Source organism: Petromyzon marinus, chromosome 83, assembly GCF_048934315.1.
Source record: "Petromyzon marinus isolate PM22_M1 ecotype Great Lakes invasive population chromosome 83, UKy_Petmar_22M1.pri1.0, whole genome shotgun sequence".
NCBI lineage: Eukaryota > Metazoa > Chordata > Hyperoartia > Petromyzontiformes > Petromyzontidae > Petromyzon > Petromyzon marinus.
The window spans coordinates 141,431-163,930 of NC_133748.1; the positions used below are offsets into that span (position 1 = coordinate 141,431).

A 22,500-nucleotide genomic window follows, 5' to 3' on the forward strand; every position below is an offset into this window, starting at 1 on the left:
CACGTAGTTTTACCCGGGCCCGCTCACCATCATGAAGGTCCTTAATGATCGTGAGGAGAGGGTCAGGTACTCCAAAAGCACGAAGAACGACCCAGAGCCCAGGCCTACTGATGGTATTATAGGCCTTGAGCAGGTCACGTACACACACGTACACACACACACACACGTACACAACAACCGCCATTCGCCACTAAGTGGCGGTGACGTCACCACGACGCTTGTGCCAGGCTATGTGCACCCTGAGGCCACGTGAAGTGTCGAACGCCCACTGGCAGGAGGTCACGGGGCAGACCCAGGTGCCACGGGTCGACTGACTGCGATGACTGGCTGATGCACCACCTGTGCCCCCTACTGTGCCAACCTGCTGTGCTTTAGCCACCCGGCGCTCCGCTCGTTGTTGTGAGCGTCGCTCCTCCGCCCTCCGTTGTTGTTGGAGGGCGACTACCTCCAACTGCCCTGTAGCATCCTTCACGAGCCTCCTCCACAGAGGCCGATCTTGACACCGCTGGTACCAGTCATCGGCAAGTCCACTCAGCTCCACGTCCTCCTGTACCACATCACTCCATCTCTTCTCTAGCCCGTGCCGCGCCCGCTTTGCCCCCTCAATCCGGCCGAACAAAAGCTGTTTCGGCATGCGGTGGCTGGGCATGCGGGCTACATGACCCAGCCATCGCAGCCTTGCCCGCCTTAGGAGCTCACCGACGGGACCTTGCCCAGATCTTTCAAGGATTTGTGAGCTCCTCACACAATCCAGTCTGGTTAAACCCAGGATGGATCGTAGGCAGGCCAGCCTAAATGTTTCTAACCGGCGAAGATGTTCCATTAGGGGGGTCCACGTTTCGCAAGCGTAGAGAAGGGAGGGAAGGACCGTGGCCGAAAAGACCTGAAGCTTAGTGCGGAGTGACAGACCAGGTAGCTTCCACACAGCGTTACGCAACCGATGAAAAGATACTGCCGCTCGACTGATTCGGAGTGAGACCTCTGCTGTTAAACTGGAGCTAGTCATAAGCACACTGCCCAGGTATGGGAAACTCTCCACTCTCTCCACAACTGCCCCATCACCGATCGGGAGTTGTGGGGGTGGAGTGTCCGATGGTACAAAATACCCAGGCAGGTGCTTAGTTTTGGTGGTGCTGATGGTAAGGCCCCATCTCTTGGTGGCACGCTCCAGTCTCAGCAGCAGCGTCTCCAACTCCTCCTCTGACTGAGCAGCTATTACCAAATCATCAGCATACATAACGTGGTTGAGCAATAGGGAGCCATCCCTTGACCGCACCCGGGCGTCGATCAGCCTCCCATTATATCTGTACCATATAGAGATTCCCCCGGTACAGCTATTGAAGGCTTCACGAACTACGTGGTCAAAATAGATGTTAAATAATGTGGGAGCCAGAGGACATCCCTGTCGCACCCCAAGGTGTACAGGGAATGGCTCTGACTCCCGGCCACGTAGTTTTACCCGGGTCCGCTCACCATCATGAAGGTCCTTAATGATCGTGAGCAGAGGGTCAGGTACTCCAAAAGCACGAAGAACGACCCAGAGCCCAGGCCTAGTGATGGTATCATAGGCCTTGAACAGGTCAATAAATCAGAGATGTAGGTCTTGCTGGAATTCCCTACACCTCTGCTGTAGCAGTAGGACAGAAAATATGGCATCTGTACAGGACCGCCCGTTCCTGAAACCACATTGGGGCTCCGCAAGCCTCTCCTCAGCGTGCCTGGCAAGGCGATGTTGAATAATCCTTGCCAGGACCTTTCCCGGGAAACACTGAGTGAGATGCCCCTGTAGTTGTTACAGTCTGTGCGGTCCCCCTTTTTAAAGAGGGGGACCACCAGGGCATCCTTCCAATCCTGCGGAACCCGTCCAGTGGTCCAGACTGTTGTTATGATGTCATGTAGGGCAGTCTGTGCACTAACGCCACCCTCCCTCAGCATTTCGCTTGGGAGATCATCTCTGCCCGGTGCCTTTCCTGGCCTCAGACTCTGGATCGCCCTCAGTACTTCCTCAACAGATGGCACCTCAGCCAGCCACTCACAGGGAGTGACTTCCTCCAATATTTGAGGCACCGCAGCCTCAGCAGGGTCATCACCACTTTGTCCCACGTTGTTATCCAGGCTGAAGGATGTCCCCTCTACCAGGACCTCACAGAAATGCTCAGCAAATCTACAAACCTGTTCCTGGAGGTCGGAGATTGGATCCCCGTTTTTTCCCCTAATGATGGTAATAGGTGTGGCGCTGCAGGTTACTTTTTTGATGGAGTTAAATAGAGATTTGTGATCGCGGGCCACTGAGGCAGACTCCATCTCCTCAGCAACCCGCGACCACCACCCATCCTTGCAGCGCCTCACGGCTCTCCGAACCTCCGAGCGAAGGCTGCGGTAAGCCTCATTCTCTGACGTGGGATTCTGTAGCCGATGACAGTGGGCCTGTCGCTTTTTCTCAACCATCCTGAACACCTCCTCTGTCAGCCAGGGTCTCTGGGGAGGTCTGGACCGCGTACCCAAAGCAGCCATTGCAGCTGCATGAGTCACAGTCCTAAACCTCGCCCATTTACCCTCGACATCAGGAGGAGTGGGGGACGATGCCAATCCCAGCCGCAAGCGATGATGAAATTCTCACTTGCAACTTTCATCAGCTAGCTGAGACCAGGCCACTTTAGGTTGGAATGGGGTCCTGGGTGTACACCCACCACCGGAGTGGAAGAATGGCAGGCGCATCTTACAGATGACTAGTCGATGGTCAGAGGGCAGATCAGCTCCACGGTAGGTCCTGGTGTCAAGGACATGGGCTCGCATCCACTGGTCCGTCACTATGTAGTCCAGCAGATGTTCTTGCTTGGACCCGGCATGCATCCATGATGTTGTGTGGATGCGCCGATTCCGGAACAGCGACACACGTACACACACACGTACACACACACGCACACACACACGCACACACACGCACACACACACGCACACACACACACGCACACACACACGCACACACACGCACACACACACGCACACGCACACACACACGCACACGCACACACACACACACGCACACACACACGCACACACACACACACGTACACACACACGCACACACACACACGCACACACACACACACGTACACACACACACAACAACACAACAACCGCCATTCGCCACTAAGTAGCGGTGACGTCACCACGACGCTTGTGCCAGGCTATGTGCACCCTGAGGCCACGTGAAGTGTCGAACGCCCGCTGGCAGGAGGTCACGGGGCAGACCCAGGTGCCACGGGTCGACTGACTGAGATGACTGGCTGATGCACCACCTGTGCCCCCTACTGTGCCAACCTGCTGTGCTTTAGCCACCCGGCGCTCCGCTCGCTGTTGTGAGCGTCGCTCCTCCGCCCTCCGTTGTTGTTGGAGGGCGACTGCCTCCAACTGCCCAGTAACATCCTTCACGAGCCTCCTCCACAGAGGCCGATCTTGACACCGCTGGTACCAGTCATCGGCAAGTCCACTCAGCTCCACGTCCTCCTGTACCACATCACTCCATCTCTTTTCTAGCCCGTGCCGCGCCCGCTTAGCCCCCTCAATCCGGCCAAACAAAAGCTGTTTTGGCATGCGGTGGCTGGGCATGCGGGCTACATGACCCAGCCATCGCAGCCTTGCCTGCCGGAGGAGCTCACCGATGGGACCCTGCCCAGATCTTTCAAGGATTTGTGAGCTCCTCACACAATCCAGTCTGGTTAAACCCAGGATGGATCGTAGGCAGGTCAGCCTAAATGTTTCTAACCGGCGAAGATGTTCCATTAGGGGGGTCCACGTTTCGCAAGCGTAGAGAAGGGAGGGAATGATCGTGGCCGAGAAGACCTGAAGCTTAGTGCGGAGCGACAGACCAGGTAGCTTCCACACAGCGTTACGCAACCGATGAAAAGATATTGCCGCTCGACTGATTCGGAGTGAGACCTCTGCTGTTAAATTGGAGCCAGTCATTAGCACACTGCCCAGGTACGGGAAACTCTCCACTCTCTCCACAACTGCCCCATCACCGATCGGGAGTTGTGGGGGTGGAGTGTCCGATGGTACAAAATACCCAGGCAGGTGCTTAGTTTTAGTGGGGCTGATGGTAAGGCCCCACCTCTTAGTGGCACGCTCCAGTCTCAGCAGCAGCGTCTCCAACTCCTCCTCTGACTGAGCAGCTATTACCAAATCATCAGCATACGTAACGTGGTTGAGCAATAGGGAGCCATCCCTTGACCGCACCCGGGCATCGATCAGCCTCCCATTATATCTGTACCATATGGAGATTCCCCCGGTACAGCTATTGAAGGCTTCACGAACTACGTGGTCAAAATAGATGTTAAATAATGTGGGAGCCAGAGGACATCCCTGTCGCACCCCAAGATGTACAGGGAATGGCTCTGACTCCCGGTCACGTAGTTTTACCCGGGCCCGCTCACCATCATGAAGGTCCTTAATGATCGTGAGGAGAGGGTCAGGTACTCCAAAAGCACGAAGAACGACCCAGAGCCCAGGCCTACTGATGGTATTATAGGCCTTGAGCAGGTCACGTACACACACGTACACACACACACACACGTACACAACAACCGCCATTCGCCACTAAGTGGCGGTGACGTCACCACGACGCTTGTGCCAGGCTATGTGCACCCTGAGGCCACGTGAAGTGTCGAACGCCCACTGGCAGGAGGTCACGGGGCAGACCCAGGTGCCACGGGTCGACTGACTGCGATGACTGGCTGATGCACCACCTGTGCCCCCTACTTTGCCAACCTGCTGTGCTTTAGCCACCCGGCGCTCCGCTCGTTGTTGTGAGCGTCGCTCCTCCGCCCTCCGTTGTTGTTGGAGGGCGACTACCTCCAACTGCCCTGTAGCATCCTTCACGAGCCTCCTCCACAGAGGCCGATCTTGACACCGCTGGTACCAGTCATCGGCAAGTCCACTCAGCTCCACGTCCTCCTGTACCACATCACTCCATCTCTTCTCTAGCCCGTGCCGCGCCCGCTTTGCCCCCTCAATCCGGCCGAACAAAAGCTGTTTCGGCATGCGGTGGCTGGGCATGCGGGCTACATGACCCAGCCATCGCAGCCTTGCCCGCCTTAGGAGCTCACCGACGGGACCTTGCCCAGATCTTTCAAGGATTTGTGAGCTCCTCACACAATCCAGTCTGGTTAAACCCAGGATGGATCGTAGGCAGGCCAGCCTAAATGTTTCTAACCGGCGAAGATGTTCCATTAGGGGGGTCCACGTTTCGCAAGCGTAGAGAAGGGAGGGAATGACCGTGGCCGAAAAGACCTGAAGCTTAGTGCGGAGTGACAGACCAGGTAGCTTCCACACAGCGTTACGCAACCGATGAAAAGATACTGCCGCTCGACTGATTCGGAGTGAGACCTCTGCTGTTAAACTGGAGCTAGTCATAAGCACACTGCCCAGGTATGGGAAACTCTCCACTCTCTCCACAACTGCCCCATCACCGATCGGGAGTTGTGGGGGTGGAGTGTCCGATGGTACAAAATACCCAGGCAGGTGCTTAGTTTTGGTGGTGCTGATGGTAAGGCCCCATCTCTTGGTGGCACGCTCCAGTCTCAGCAGCAGCGTCTCCAACTCCTCCTCTGACTGAGCAGCTATTACCAAATCATCAGCATACATAACGTGGTTGAGCAATAGGGAGCCATCCCTTGACCGCACCCGGGCGTCGATCAGCCTACCATTATATCTGTACCATATAGAGATTCCCCCGGTACAGCTATTGAAGGCTTCACGAACTACGTGGTCAAAATAGATGTTAAATAATGTGGGAGCCAGAGGACATCCCTGTCGCACCCCAAGGTGTACAGGGAATGGCTCTGACTCCCGGCCACGTAGTTTTACCCGGGTCCGCTCACCATCATGAAGGTCCTTAATGATCGTGAGCAGAGGGTCAGGTACTCCAAAAGCACGAAGAACGACCCAGAGCCCAGGCCTAGTGATGGTATCATAGGCCTTGAACAGGTCAATAAATCAGAGATGTAGGTCTTGCTGGAATTCCCTACACCTCTGCTGTAGCAGTAGGACAGAAAATATGGCATCTGTACAGGACCGCCCGTTCCTGAAACCACATTGGGGCTCCGCAAGCCTCTCCTCAGCGTGCCTGGCAAGGCGATGTTGAATAATCCTTGCCAGGACCTTTCCCGGGAAACACTGAGTGAGATGCCCCTGTAGTTGTTACAGTCTGTGCGGTCCCCCTTTTTAAAGAGGGGGACCACCAGGGCATCCTTCCAATCCTGCGGAACCCGTCCAGTGGTCCAGACTGTTGTTATGATGTCATGTAGGGCAGTCTGTGCACTAACGCCACCCTCCCTCAGCATTTCGCTTGGGAGATCATCTCTGCCCGGTGCCTTTCCTGGCCTCAGACTCTGGATCGCCCTCAGTACTTCCTCAACAGATGGCACCTCAGCCAGCCACTCACAGGGAGTGACTTCCTCCAATATTTGAGGCACCGCAGCCTCAGCAGGGTCATCACCACTTTGTCCCACGTTGTTATCCAGGCTGAAGGATGTCCCCTCTACCAGGACCTCACAGAAATGCTCAGCAAATCTACAAACCTGTTCCTGGAGGTCGGAGATTGGATCCCCGTTTTTTCCCCTAATGATGGTAATAGGTGTGGCGCTGCAGGTTACTTTTTTGATGGAGTTAAATAGAGATTTGTGATCGCGGGCCACTGAGGCAGACTCCATCTCCTCAGCAACCCGCGACCACCACCCATCCTTGCAGCGCCTCACGGCTCTCCGAACCTCCGAGCGAAGGCTGCGGTAAGCCTCATTCTCTGACGTGGGATTCTGTAGCCGATGACAGTGGGCCTGTCGCTTTTTCTCAACCATCCTGAACACCTCCTCTGTCAGCCAGGGTCTCTGGGGAGGTCTGGACCGCGTACCCAAAGCAGCCATTGCAGCTGCATGAGTCACAGTCCTAAACCTCGCCCATTTACCCTCGACATCAGGAGGAGTGGGGGACGATGCCAATCCCAGCCGCAAGCGATGATGAAATTCTCACTTGCAACTTTCATCAGCTAGCTGAGACCAGGCCACTTTAGGTTGGAATGGGGTCCTGGGTGTACACCCACCACCGGAGTGGAAGAATGGCAGGCGCATCTTACAGATGACTAGTCGATGGTCAGAGGGCAGATCAGCTCCACGGTAGGTCCTGGTGTCAAGGACATGGGCTCGCATCCACTGGTCCGTCACTATGTAGTCCAGCAGATGTTCTTGCTTGGACCCGGCATGCATCCATGATGTTGTGTGGATGCGCCGATTCCGGAACAGCGACACACGTACACACACACGTACACACACACGCACACACACACGCACACACACGCACACACACACGCACACACACACGCACACACACGCACACACACACGCACACGCACACACACACGCACACGCACACACACACACACGCACACACACACGCACACACACACACACGTACACACACACGCACACACACACAACAACAACAACAACAACAACCGCCATTCGCCACTAAGTGGCGGTGACGTCACCACGACGCTTGTGCCAGGCTATGTGCACCCTGAGGCCACGTGAAGTGTCGAACGCCCGCTGGCAGGAGGTCACGGGGCAGACCCAGGTGCCACGGGTCGACTGACTGAGATGACTGGCTGATGCACCACCTGTGCCCCCTACTGTGCCAACCTGCTGTGCTTTAGCCACCCGGCGCTCCGCTCGCTGTTGTGAGCGTCGCTCCTCCGCCCTCCGTTGTTGTTGGAGGGCGACTGCCTCCAACTGCCCAGTAGCATCCTTCACGAGCCTCCTCCACAGAGGCCGATCTTGACACCGCTGGTACCAGTCATCGGCAAGTCCACTCAGCTCCACGTCCTCCTGTACCACATCACTCCATCTCTTCTCTAGCCCGTGCCGCGCCCGCTTAGCCCCCTCAATCCGGCCAAACAAAAGCTGTTTCGGCATGCGGTGGCTGGGCATGCGGGCTACATGACCCAGCCATCGCAGCCTTGCCTGCCGGAGGAGCTCACCGATGGGACCCTGACCAGATCTTTCAAGGATTTGTGAGCTCCTCACACAATCCAGTCTGGTTAAACCCAGGATGGATCGTAGGCAGGTCAGCCTAAATGTTTCTAACCGGCGAAGATGTTCCATTCGGGGGGTCCACGTTTCGCAAGCGTAGAGAAGGGAGGGAATGACCGTGGCCGAGAAGACCTGAAGCTTAGTGCGGAGCGACAGACCAGGTAGCTTCCACACAGCGTTACGCAACCGATGAAAAGATATTGCCGCTCGACTGATTCGGAGTGAGACCTCTGCTGTTAAACTGGAGCCAGTCATAAGCACACTGCCCAGGTATGGGAAACTCTCCACTCTCTCCACAACTGCCCCATCACCGATTGGGAGTTGTGGGGGTGGAGTGTCCGATGGTACAAAATACCCAGGCAGGTGCTTAGTTTTGGTGGGGCTGATGGTAAGGCCCCACCTCTTAGTGGCACGCTCCAGTCTCAGCAGCAGCGTCTGCAACTCCTCCTCTGACTGAGCAGCTATTACCAAGTCATCAGCATACATAACGTGGTTGAGCAATAGGGAGCCATCCCTTGACCGCACCCGGGCATCGATTAGCCTCCCATTATATCTGTACCATATGGAGATTCCCCCGGTACAGCTATTGAAGGCTTCACGAACTACGTGGTCAAAATAGATGTTAAATAATGTGGGAGCCAGAGGACATCCCTGTTGCACCCCAAGGTGTACAGGGAATGGCTCTGACTCCCGGCCACGTAGTTTTACCCGGGCCCGCTCACCATCATGAAGGTCCTTAATGATCGTGAGCAGAGGGTCAGGTACTCCAAAAGCACGAAGAACGACCCAGAGCCCAGGCCTACTGATGGTATCATAGGCCTTGACCAGGTCAATAAAGCAGAGATGTAGGTCTTGTTGGAATTCCCTACACCTCTGCTGTAGCAGACGGACAGAAAATATGGCATCTGTGCAGGACCGCCCTTTCCTGAAACCGCATTGGGGCTCCGCAAGCCTCTCCTCAGCGTGCCTGGCAAGGCGATGCTGAATAATCCTTGCCAGGACCTTTCCCGGCACACTGAGGAGTGAGATGCCCCTGTAGTTGTTACAGTCTGTGCGGTCCCCCTTCTTAAAAAGGGGGACCACCAGGGCATCCTTCCAATCCTGCGGAACCCGTCCAGTGGTCCAGACTGTTGTTATGATGTCATATAGGGCAGTCTGTGCACAAACGCCACCCTCCCTCAGCATTTCGCTTGGGAGATCATCTCTGCCCGCTGCCTTTCCTGGTCTCAGACTCCGGATCGCCTTCAATACTTCCTCAGCAGATGGCACCTCAGCCAGCCACTCACAGGGGGTGACTTCATCCAATATTTGAGGCACCGCAGCCTCAGCAGGGTCATCCTCACTTTGTGCCGCGATGTTTTCCTGGCTGTGGGATTTTCCCTCCCCCAGGACCTCACAGAAATGCTCAGCAAATCTACAAACCTGTTCCTGGAGGTCGGAGATTGGATCCCCGTTTTTTCCCCTAATGATGGTAATAGGTGTGGCGCTGCAGGTTACTTTTTTGATGGAGTTAAATAGAGATTTGTGATCGCGGGCCACTGAGGCAGACTCCATCTCCTCAGCAACCCGCGACCACCACCCATCCTTGCAGCGCCTCACGGCTCTCCGAACCTCCGAGCGAAGGCTGCGGTAAGCCTCATTCTCTGACGTGGGATTCTGTAGCCGATGACAGTGGGCCTGTCGCTTTTTCTCAACCATCCTGAACACCTCCTCTGTCAGCCAGGGTCTCTGGGGAGGTCTGGACCGCGTACCCAAAGCAGCCATTGCAGCTGCATGAGTCACAGTCCTAAACCTCGCCCATTTACCCTCGACATCAGGAGGAGTGGGGGACGATGCCAATCCCAGCCGCAAGCGATGATGAAATTCTCACTTGCAACTTTCATCAGCTAGCTGAGACCAGGCCACTTTAGGTTGGAATGGGGTCCTGGGTGTACACCCACCACCGGAGTGGAAGAATGGCAGGCGCATCTTACAGATGACTAGTCGATGGTCAGAGGGCAGATCAGCTCCACGGTAGGTCCTGGTGTCAAGGACATGGGCTCGCATCCACTGGTCCGTCACTATGTAGTCCAGCAGATGTTCTTGCTTGGACCCGGCATGCATCCATGATGTTGTGTGGATGCGCCGATTCCGGAACAGCGACACACGTACACACACACGTACACACACACGCACACACACACGCACACACACGCACACACACACGCACACACACACGCACACACACGCACACACACACGCACACGCACACACACACGCACACGCACACACACACACACGCACACACACACGCACACACACACACACGTACACACACACGCACACACACACAACAACAACAACAACAACAACCGCCATTCGCCACTAAGTGGCGGTGACGTCACCACGACGCTTGTGCCAGGCTATGTGCACCCTGAGGCCACGTGAAGTGTCGAACGCCCGCTGGCAGGAGGTCACGGGGCAGACCCAGGTGCCACGGGTCGACTGACTGAGATGACTGGCTGATGCACCACCTGTGCCCCCTACTGTGCCAACCTGCTGTGCTTTAGCCACCCGGCGCTCCGCTCGCTGTTGTGAGCGTCGCTCCTCCGCCCTCCGTTGTTGTTGGAGGGCGACTGCCTCCAACTGCCCAGTAGCATCCTTCACGAGCCTCCTCCACAGAGGCCGATCTTGACACCGCTGGTACCAGTCATCGGCAAGTCCACTCAGCTCCACGTCCTCCTGTACCACATCACTCCATCTCTTCTCTAGCCCGTGCCGCGCCCGCTTAGCCCCCTCAATCCGGCCAAACAAAAGCTGTTTCGGCATGCGGTGGCTGGGCATGCGGGCTACATGACCCAGCCATCGCAGCCTTGCCTGCCGGAGGAGCTCACCGATGGGACCCTGACCAGATCTTTCAAGGATTTGTGAGCTCCTCACACAATCCAGTCTGGTTAAACCCAGGATGGATCGTAGGCAGGTCAGCCTAAATGTTTCTAACCGGCGAAGATGTTCCATTCGGGGGGTCCACGTTTCGCAAGCGTAGAGAAGGGAGGGAATGACCGTGGCCGAGAAGACCTGAAGCTTAGTGCGGAGCGACAGACCAGGTAGCTTCCACACAGCGTTACGCAACCGATGAAAAGATATTGCCGCTCGACTGATTCGGAGTGAGACCTCTGCTGTTAAACTGGAGCCAGTCATAAGCACACTGCCCAGGTATGGGAAACTCTCCACTCTCTCCACAACTGCCCCATCACCGATTGGGAGTTGTGGGGGTGGAGTGTCCGATGGTACAAAATACCCAGGCAGGTGCTTAGTTTTGGTGGGGCTGATGGTAAGGCCCCACCTCTTAGTGGCACGCTCCAGTCTCAGCAGCAGCGTCTGCAACTCCTCCTCTGACTGAGCAGCTATTACCAAGTCATCAGCATACATAACGTGGTTGAGCAATAGGGAGCCATCCCTTGACCGCACCCGGGCATCGATTAGCCTCCCATTATATCTGTACCATATGGAGATTCCCCCGGTACAGCTATTGAAGGCTTCACGAACTACGTGGTCAAAATAGATGTTAAATAATGTGGGAGCCAGAGGACATCCCTGTTGCACCCCAAGGTGTACAGGGAATGGCTCTGACTCCCGGCCACGTAGTTTTACCCGGGCCCGCTCACCATCATGAAGGTCCTTAATGATCGTGAGCAGAGGGTCAGGTACTCCAAAAGCACGAAGAACGACCCAGAGCCCAGGCCTACTGATGGTATCATAGGCCTTGACCAGGTCAATAAAGCAGAGATGTAGGTCTTGTTGGAATTCCCTACACCTCTGCTGTAGCAGACGGACAGAAAATATGGCATCTGTGCAGGACCGCCCTTTCCTGAAACCGCATTGGGGCTCCGCAAGCCTCTCCTCAGCGTGCCTGGCAAGGCGATGCTGAATAATCCTTGCCAGGACCTTTCCCGGCACACTGAGGAGTGAGATGCCCCTGTAGTTGTTACAGTCTGTGCGGTCCCCCTTCTTAAAAAGGGGGACCACCAGGGCATCCTTCCAATCCTGCGGAACCCGTCCAGTGGTCCAGACTGTTGTTATGATGTCATATAGGGCAGTCTGTGCACAAACGCCACCCTCCCTCAGCATTTCGCTTGGGAGATCATCTCTGCCCGCTGCCTTTCCTGGTCTCAGACTCCGGATCGCCTTCAATACTTCCTCAGCAGATGGCACCTCAGCCAGCCACTCACAGGGGGTGACTTCATCCAATATTTGAGGCACCGCAGCCTCAGCAGGGTCATCCTCACTTTGTGCCGCGATGTTTTCCTGGCTGTGGGATTTTCCCTCCCCCAGGACCTCACAGAAATGCTCAGCAAATCTGCGACACACACACACGCACACACACACACACGTACACACACACACACACACGCACACACACACACACGCACACACACGCACACACAACAACAACAACAACAACAACCGCCATTCGCCACTAAGTGGCGGTGACGTCACCACGACGCTTGTGCCAGGCTATGTGCACCCTGAGGCCACGTGAAGTGTCGAACGCCCGCTGGCAGGAGGTCACGGGGCAGACCCAGGTGCCACGGGTCGACTGACTGCGATGACTGGCTGATGCACCACCTGTGCCCCCTACTGTGCCAACCTGCTGTGCTTTAGCCACCCGGCGCTCCGCTCGTTGTTGTGAGCGTCGCTCCTCCGCCCTCCGTTGTTGTTGGAGGGCGACTACCTCCAACTGCCCTGTAGCATCCTTCACGAGCCTCCTCCACAGAGGCCGATCTTGACACCGCTGGTACCAGTCATCGGCAAGTCCACTCAGCTCCACGTCCTCCTGTACCACATCACTCCATCTCTTCTCTAGCCCGTGCCGCGCCCGCTTAGCCCCCTCAATCCGGCCAAACAAAAGCTGTTTCGGCATGCGGTGGCTGGGCATGCGGGCTACATGACCCAGCCATCGCAGCCTTGCCTGCCGGAGGAGCTCACCGATGGGACCCTGCCCAGATCTTTCAAGGATTTGTGAGCTCCTCACACAATCCAGTCTGGTTAAACCCAGGATGGATCGTAGGCAGGTCAGCCTAAATGTTTCTAACCGGCGAAGATGTTCCATTAGGGGGGTCCACGTTTCGCAAGCGTAGAGAAGGGAGGGAATGACCGTGGCCGAGAAGACCTGAAGCTTAGTGCGGAGCGACAGACCAGGTAGCTTCCACACAGCGTTACGCAACCGATGAAAAGATATTGCCGCTCGACTGATTCGGAGTGAGACCTCTGCTGTTAAACTGGAGCCAGTCATAAGCACACTGCCCAGGTATGGGAAACTCTCCACTCTCTCCACAACTGCCCCATCACCGATTGGGAGTTGTGGGGGTGGAGTGTCCGATGGTACAAAATACCCAGGCAGGTGCTTAGTTTTGGTGGAGCTGATGGTAAGGCCCCACCTCTTAGTGGCACGCTCCAGTCTCAGCAGCAGCGTCTCCAACTCCTCCTCTGACTGAGCAGCTATTACCAAGTCATCAGCATACATAACGTGGTTGAACAATAGGGAGCCATCCCTTGACCGCACCCGGGCATCGATTAGCCTCCCATTATATCTGTACCATATGGAGATTCCCCCGGTACAGCTATTGAAGGCTTCACGAACTACGTGGTCAAAATAGATGTTAAATAATGTGGGAGCCAGAGGACATCCCTGTCGCACCCCAAGGTGTACAGGGAATGGCTCTGACTCCCGGCCACGTAGTTTTACCCGGGCCCGCTCACCATCATGAAGGTCCTTAATGATCGTGAGCAGAGGGTCAGGTACTCCAAAAGCACGAAGAACGACCCAGAGCCCAGGCCTACTGATGGTATCATAGGCCTTGACCAGGTCAATAAAGCAGAGATGTAGGTCTTGTTGGAATTCCCTACACCTCTGCTGTAGCAGACGGACAGAAAATATGGCATCTGTGCAGGACCGCCCTTTCCTGAAACCGCATTGGGGCTCCGCAAGCCTCTCCTCAGCGTGCCTGGCAAGGCGATGCTGAATAATCCTTGCCAGGACCTTTCCCGGCACACTGAGGAGTGAGATGCCCCTGTAGTTGTTACAGTCTGTGCGGTCCCCCTTCTTAAAAAGGGGGACCACCAGGGCATCCTTCCAATCCTGCGGAACCCGTCCAGTGGTCCAGACTGTTGTTATGATGTCATATAGGGCAGTCTGTGCACAAACGCCACCCTCCCTCAGCATTTCGCTTGGGAGATCATCTCTGCCCGCTGCCTTTCCTGGTCTCAGACTCCGGATCGCCTTCAATACTTCCTCAGCAGATGGCACCTCAGCCAGCCACTCACAGGGGGTGACTTCATCCAATATTCGAGGCACCGCAGCCTCAGCAGGGTCATCTTCACTTTGTGCCACGATGTTTTCCTGGCTGAGGGATTTTCCCTCCCCCAGGACCTCACAGAAATGCTCAGCAAATCTGCGAACCTGTTCCTGGGGGTCGGAAATTGGATCACCGTTTTTTCCCCTAATGATGGTAATAGGTGTGGCGCTGCAGGTTACTTTTTTGATGGAGTTAAATAGAGATTTGTGATCACGGGCCACTGAGGCAGACTCCATCTCCTCAGCAACCCGCGACCACCACCCATCCTTGCAGCGCCTCACGGCTCTCCGAACCTCCGAACGAAGGCTGCGGTAAGCCTCCTCATTCTCTGACGTGGGATTCTGTAGCCGATGACAGTGGGCCTGTCGCTTTTTCTCAACCATCCTGAACAACTTCTCTGTCATCCAGGGTGTCTGGGGAGGTCTGGACCGCGTACCCAAAGCAGCCATTGCAGCTGCATGAGTCACAGTCCTAAACCTCGCCCATTTACCCTTGACATCAGGAGGAGTCGGGGACGATGCCAATCCCAGCCGCAAGCGATGATGAAATTCTCGCTTGCAACTTTCATCAGATAACTGAGACCAGGCCACTTTAGGTTGGAATGGGGTCCTGGGTGTACACCCACCACCGGAGTGGAAGAATGGCAGGCGCATCTTACAGATGACTAGTCGATGGTCAGAGGGCAGATCAGCTCCACGGTAGGTCCTGGTGTCAAGGACATGGGCTCGCATTCGCTGGTCCGTCACTATGTAGTCCAGCAGATGTTCTTGCTTGGACCCGGCATGCATCCATGATGTTGTGTGGATGCGCCGATGCCGGAACAGCGTGTTGGTAATTACAAGCCCATGGGCTGCACAAAAATCTAGCAGCCTCCTACCGTTGTTATTGAGCTGATCTGGCCCATGCCCTCCAATCACTCCAGACCAGGTGCCAGTATCATGACCAACTCGGGCATTAAAGTCACCCAACATGATGACTCTATCCCGAGGGGCCACTTTAGCCAGCACCTGTGACAGGAGGTCATAGAAGGCATCTGACTCATCGGCTTTGCCTGCATCCCTCCACGGATGTTCATCTTCGGTGGGGGCATAAGTAACCACGACCACCATTCCTCGCCTCCGGTTGATGGGAAGGCGAGCCCAAAGTAGCCTGGGGCTTACAGCTTCCCACACCTCACCGCCACGCTCCCACGCCCCCTTCATTCTTTTGTTCAAAAGAAGACCCACACCCTGTTGTTTGGCAGTCTGCTGCCCCGAGTAGAGGACTGTCCACCCCTCATGGTGGCAGGAGCCAGAGCCGGTCCACCGGACCTCCTGAATGCCGCATAGATCCAGGCGGTACCGGTCCAGCTCCCGACAGAGGAGTGGCAGCCTCTCCTCTGCAGTGAGCGTTCGAACATTCCACGTGGCCACCCGTAGTGGCTTTTCGTTGTTTCTGGAGTAGCCCCGAGGGTAGGTATTCAATCTCCTGGCTCCGCCAATTGGGGTTTGGCCAGGAGACGTCATAGACGCCTGGCCCCCCGGGGCCTCCGGCACAAGCTTAGTTGTTACATATTTCAGTTTAATTCACACATGCACACACACACACACGCACACACACATTTTCCTCCTCAACCTCCTCCATCTTCCTTTCCCTCTCCCTACCTCTCTCCCCGTGTCTCCTGTCTCTCTCCCTATCTCTGTCTCCCTACCTCTCTCCTGTCTCTCTTTCTATCTCTCTCCTGTCTCTCTCTCTCCCTACCTCTCTCCCTATCTCTCCCTACCTACCTATCTCTCTCCCTACCTATCTCTCTCCCTACCTCTCCTCTCTCCCTACCTCTCTCTCTCCTACCTCTCTCCTACCTCTCTCTCCTACCTCTCTCCTACCTCTCTCTCCCTACCTCTTTCTCTCTCTCCCTACCTCTCTCTCTCTCCTATCTCTCTTTCTATCTCTCTCTCCTATCTCTCTTTCTATCTCTCTCCTGTCTCTCTCCCTACCTCTCTCTCTCTAACTCTCTCTCTCTCTCTCTCCTACCTCTCTCCCTATCTCTCTCCCTACCTATCTCTCTCCTGTCTCTCTCTCTCCCTACCTCTCTCCCTATCTCTCTCCCTACCTCTCCTCTCTCCTACCTCTCTCTCCTGTCTCTCTCTCCCTATCTCTCTCCTCTCTCTCTCCCTACCTCTCTCCCTACCTATCTCTCTCTCTCTCTCTCCTACCTCTCTCCCTACCTCTCTCTCTCCTATATGTCTCTCCTACCTCTCTCCCTACCTCTCTCTCTCCTACCTCTCTCTCTCTCCTATCTCTCTCCCTACCTCTCTCTCCCTACCTCTCTCTCTCCTATCTGTCTCTCCTACCTCTCTCCCTACCTCTCTCTCTCCTACCTCTCTCTCTCCCCTATCTCTCTCTCCCTACCTCTCTCTCCTATCTCTCTCTTCTACCCCTAGGTGCGTACGAGAGCCTGGCCAGTCTGAACGAAGATGGAGGAGGAGGAGGAGGTGGAGGAGGTGGTGGTGGAGGAGGTGGTGGAGGTGGTGGAGGTGGTGGAGGTGGAGCACGAGGAGGAGGAGGAGGTGGAGGAGGAGGTGGAGGAGGAGAAGGAGGAGTGGTGGCTCTCTGTGCGTGGCGATCTCGCTGCCTGTGCCTCTGTGGAGATTTCCACTTCTTCCTGAGCAGCGCTGGGGGAGCAGAGGGGGCGGCGGGGGAGGAGGAGGAGGAGGCCGAGGCGGAGGGAGCGGCGGAGCTCATGCAGCATGTGGGGAGACACGGGAAGAGACACGGTGAGAGAGAGACACGGGGAGAGACACGGGGAGAGACACGGGGAGAGAGACACACGGGGAGAGAGAGAGACACACGGGGAGAGAGAGAGACACGGGGAGCTCATGCAGCATGTGGGGAGACACGGGAAGAGACACGGTGAGAGAGACACGGGGAGAGAGAGACACGGTGAGAGAGAGAGAGACACACGGGGAGAGAGAGAGAGACACACGGGGAGAGAGACACACGGTGAGAGAGAGACACGGTGAGAGAGAGACACAGTGAGAGAGAGACACGGTGAGAGAGACACGGGGAGAGAGAGACACGGTGAGAGAGACACGGGGAGAGAGACACACGGGGAGAGAGACACGGGGAGAGAGACACACGGGGAGAGAGAGAGAGACACGGGGAGAGAGAGACACGGTGAGAGAGAGACACGGGAAGAGACACGGTGAGAGAGACACGGGGAGAGAGAGACACGGGAAGAGACACGGTGAGAGAGACACGGGGAGAGAGAGACACAGAGAGAGACACACGGGGAGAGAGAGACACGGGGAGAGAGAGACACGGTGAGAGACACACGGGGAGAGAGAGACGCGGGGAGAGACAGAGAGACACGGTGAGAGAGAGAGACACGGTGAGAGAGACACACGGTGAGAGAGAGACACGGTGAGAGAGAGACACAGTGAGAGAGAGACACGTGGATACAGAGACACGGGGAGCTCATGCAGCATGTGGGGAGACACAGGAAGAGACACGGTGAGAGAGACACACGGGGAGAGAGAGAGACACGGGGACACAGAGAGAGACACGGGGACACAGAGAGAGACACGGTGAGAGACACGGGGAGAGAGACACACGGGGAGAGAGAGAGACACGGTGAGAGAGAGACACGGGGAGAGAGAGAGACACGGGGAGCTCATGCAGCATGTGGGGAGACACGGGAAGAGACACGGTGAGAGAGACACGGGGAGAGAGAGAGACACGGGGACACAGAGAGAGACACGGGGACACAGAGAGAGACACGGTGAGAGAGAGAGACACGGGGAGAGAGAGAGACACGGGGAGCTCATGCAGCATGTGGGGAGACACGGGAAGAGACACGGTGAGAGAGACACGGGGAGAGAGAGAGACACGGGGACACAGAGAGAGACACGGGGACACAGAGAGAGACACGGTGAGAGAGAGAGAGACACGGGGAGAGAGAGAGACACGGTGAGAGAGAGAGACACACGGGGAGAGAGAGAGACACGGGGACACAGAGAGAGACACGGGGAGAGAGAGACACGGTGAGAGAGAGAGAGACACACGGGGAGAGAGAGAGACACGGGGACACAGAGAGAGACACGGGGAGCTCATGCAGCATGTGGGGAGACACGGGAAGAGACACGGTGAGAGAGAGACACGGGGAGAGAGAGACACGGGGAGAGAGAGACACGGGGAGAGAGAGACACGGGGAGAGAGAGAGAGACACGGTGAGAGAGAGACACGGGGAGAGAGAGACACGGGGAGAGACACGGGGAGAGAGAGACACACGGGGAGAGAGAGACACGGGGAGAGAGACACACGGGGAGAGAGAGAGACACGGTGAGAGAGAGAGACACGGGGAGAGAGAGAGAGACACGGGGAGCTCATGCAGCATGTGGGGAGACACGGGAAGAGACACGGTGAGAGAGACACACGGGGAGAGAGAGAGACACGGGGACACAGAGAGAGACACGGGGACACAGAGAGAGACACGGGGACACAGAGAGAGACATGGTGAGAGAGAGAGACACGGTGAGAGAGAGAGAGAGACACGGGGAGAGAGAGAGACACGGTGAGAGAGAGAGAGACACGGGGAGAGACACGGTGAGAGAGAGAGAGAGACACGGTGAGAGAGAGAGAGAAAGAGACACGGTGAGAGAGAGACACGGGAAGAGACACGGTGAGAGAGAGACACGGGAAGAGACACGGTGAGAGAGAGACACGGGGAGAGAGAGAGACACGTGGACACAGAGAGAGACACGGGGAGACACGGGGAGAGAGAGAGACACACGGGGAGAGAGAGACACGGGGAGAGAGAGACACGTGGACACAGAGAGACACGGGGACACAGAGAGACACGGTGAGAGAGAGAGAGACACACACGGGGAGAGAGAGAGACACGGTGAGAGAGAGACACGGTGAGAGAGAGAGAGACACGGGGAGACACAGAGAGACACGGTGAGACAGAGACACGGGAAGAGACACGGTGAGAGAGAGACACACGGGGAGACACGGGGAGAGACACGGTGAGAGAGAGACACGGGGAGACACAGAGAGACACGGGGAGACAGAGAGAGAGATGCGGGGTGAGAGACAGAGAGACACGGGGAGAGAGAGACACACGGTGAGAGAGAGAGACATGGAGAGAGAGAGAGACACGGTGAGAGAGAGAGAGACACGTGGACACAGAGAGACATGGTGAGAGAGAGACACGGGGAGACACGGGAAGAGACACGGTGAGAGAGAGACACGGGAAGAGAGACACGGGGAGAGAGAGAGAGACACGGTGAGAGAGAGAGAGACACGGGGAGAGAGAGACACGTGGACACAGAGAGGCACACGTTGATACAGAGAGAGACACGGGGAGAGAGAGACACGCGTTGATACAGAGAGAGACACGTTGATACAGAGAGAGACACGGGGAGAGAGAGAGAGAGACACGTGGATACAGAGAGACACGCGTTGATGCAGAGAGACATGGGGAGAGAGAGAGACACGTGGACACAGAGAGACACGCGTTGATACAGAGAGAGACACGGGGAGAGAGAGAGACACGTGGATACAGAGAGACACACGTTGATACAGAGAGAGACACGGGGAGAGAGAGAGAGAGACACGTGCACACAGAGAGAGACACGGGGAGAGAGAGACACGCGTTGATACAGAGAGACACGGGGAGAGAGAGAGAGACGGTGAGAGAGAGACGGTGAGAGAGAGAGACGGTGTGAGAGAGTGAGAGAGAGAGTGTGTGTGGGAGAGAGTGTGAGAGAGTGTGAGAGAGAGTGAGAGTGAGAGAGTGTGAGTGAGAGAGAGTGTGAGAGTGTGTGAGTGTGAGAGTGTGAGAGTGAGAGAGTGAGAGAGTGTGAGAGTGAGAGAGTGTGAGTGAGAGTGTGAGAGTGTGAGAGTGAGAGAGTGTGAGAGTGTGAGAGTGAGAGAGTGTGAGTGAGAGTGTGAGAGTGTGAGAGTGAGAGAGTGTGAGAGTGTGAGAGTGTGAGAGAGAGTGAGAGTGAGAGAGTGTGAGAGTGATAGAGTTTCTCACACGGTGACTTGGGAGAAATAGAGAGAGATGCACGGACACATCGAGACTCAGAGTGAGTGTGTGAGTGTGTAAACCACGGGGAACGGTGGTGAGATGTTAACTACCTCGCCTGGTACACAGGAGGTCATGGGTTCCATCCCGGACCCTGACACCACAGTGGCTAGGAGATGTTAACTACCTCGCCTGGTACGCAGGAGGTCGTGGGTTCGATCCTGACCCTGACACCGTAGTGGCTAGGAGATGTTAACTACCTCACCTGGTACGCAGGAGGTCGTGGGTTCCATCCTGACCCTGACACCACGGTGGCTAGGAGATGTTAACTACCTCGCCTGGTACGCAGGAGGTCGTGGGTTCCATCCTGACGCTGACACCGTAGTGGCTAGGAGATGTTAACTACCTCGCCTGGTACGCAGGAGGTCGTGGGTTCCATCCTGACCCTGACACCGCGGTGGCTAGGAGATGTTAACTACCTCACCTGGTACGCAGGAGGTCGTGGGTTCGATCCTGACCCTGACGATGCCTGCTGTATAATTGAAGAATAAGTTTTACCCTTTCTGGCAACATAACAGAGCTGTCAAGACGTTCAAACGCCAATTCGGAACCTTTTCAAGGAATCAAGTTCGCATTTAACCGCACAAGGTTAAATGCGAACCGATTGAGCGAGCGAGTGGCCGATGGAGCGAGTGTGCGAGTGGTTGACTGAGCGAGTGAGCGAGTGGCCGACTGAGCGAGCGTGCGAGTGGTTGACTGAGCGAGTGAGCGAGTGGCCGACTGAGCGAGCTGCGAGTGGTTGACTGAGCGAGTGAGCGAGTGGTTGACTGAGCGAGCCTGCGAGTGGCCGACTGAGTGAGCGGCCGATTGAACGAGTGAGCGAGCGAGTGGCCGATGGAGCGAGCGAGTGGCCGAGTGAGCGAGCGAGTGGCCGACGACTGAGCGAGTGGCCGATGGAGCGAGCGAGTGAGCGAGTGGCTGAGCGAGCGAGCGAGCGGCCGATGGAGCGAGTGAGCGAGTGGCTGAGCGAGCGAGTGAGCGAGTGGCCGAGCGAGCGAGTGAGCGAGTGGTTGACTGAGTGAGCGAGCGAGCGAGTGGCCGATCGAGCGAGTGAGCGAGTGCCGAGCGAGCGAGTGAGCGAGTGGCCGATCGAGCGAGTGAGCGAGTGGCCGATCGAGCGAGTGAGCGAGCGGCCGAGCGAGCGAGTGAGCGAGTGGCCGAGCGAGCGAGTGAGCGAGTGGTTGACTGAGTGAGTGAGCGATCGAGCGGCCGAGCACTTTTCCCCCCGGCGGCCCACGCCGCCGCCTTACTCGGCGGCCCCCCCCCCGCCCCCCCCCCCGCCGCCGCCGCCGCCGCCGCCGCCTTTGTCCGCCCCTCCGCCGCAGCGTTCTCGTGGGCCACTCGCTCCCCCGAGGGCCGTGAGCGGCGGCTGGCGCTGAGCGGGCGCTGCTACCGCGCCGCCTGGAGGCTGCTGCAGAGCTTCGCCGGGCCGGAGGCCGGGACGGCTCCCTCTGCCCACGGGGGCGGCGGCGACGCCGACGACGCCGACGCCGACGCCGGCGCCGCTACGCCGCCGGCGGCCGGGGCGTCGCCGCAGCGCAGCCGCAGAGACAGAAGGCGGAGAGACAGAAGGCGGAGAGACAGAAGGCGGAGAGACACAGGCAGAGGAAGGGGGCGGACAGGCGGACGGAGAGGCGGAAGGCGGCGGACGAGCGGCGGTGCCCCGTGCTGGGCCTGCGGCGGCTGCTGCTCAAGCGGCTGGGCAACGTGCGGAACGAGAGCGGAGTGCAGCTCATGAGGAGCGCGGCTCTCAGCGTGGAGAGCAGAGCCGGTGAGCGCGGTTGGCGTGGCGGTTGGCGTGGCGGTTAACGTGGTGGTTAACGTGGTTGTTAACGTGGTGGTTCGTGGTGGTTAATGTGGTGGTTAATGTGGTTGTTAACGTGGTGGTTAACGTGGTGGTTAACGTGGTGGTTAACGTGGTTAGCGTGGTGGTTAGCGTGGTGGTTAATGTGGTGGTTGACGTGGTGGTTAACGTGGTTGTTAATGTGGTGGTTAACGTGGTTGTTAA

At 56.8% G+C, this 22,500-nt stretch overlaps 1 protein-coding gene across 1 annotated transcript in view; it reads left to right on the forward strand.

Moving 5' to 3' along the window:
• Positions 1–22,500, forward strand: part of EDRF1 (erythroid differentiation regulatory factor 1) — a 55,468-nt gene that overhangs the window by 29,934 nt on the left and 3,034 nt on the right. Inside the window, exons 17-18 of the mRNA XM_076057625.1 lie at positions 16,846–17,178; positions 21,818–22,263. Of these exons, the coding sequence (XP_075913740.1) occupies positions 16,846–17,178; positions 21,818–22,230 (746 nt within the window). The 3' untranslated portion in view covers positions 22,231–22,263. The remainder of the gene's footprint in view (positions 1–16,845; positions 17,179–21,817; positions 22,264–22,500) is intronic.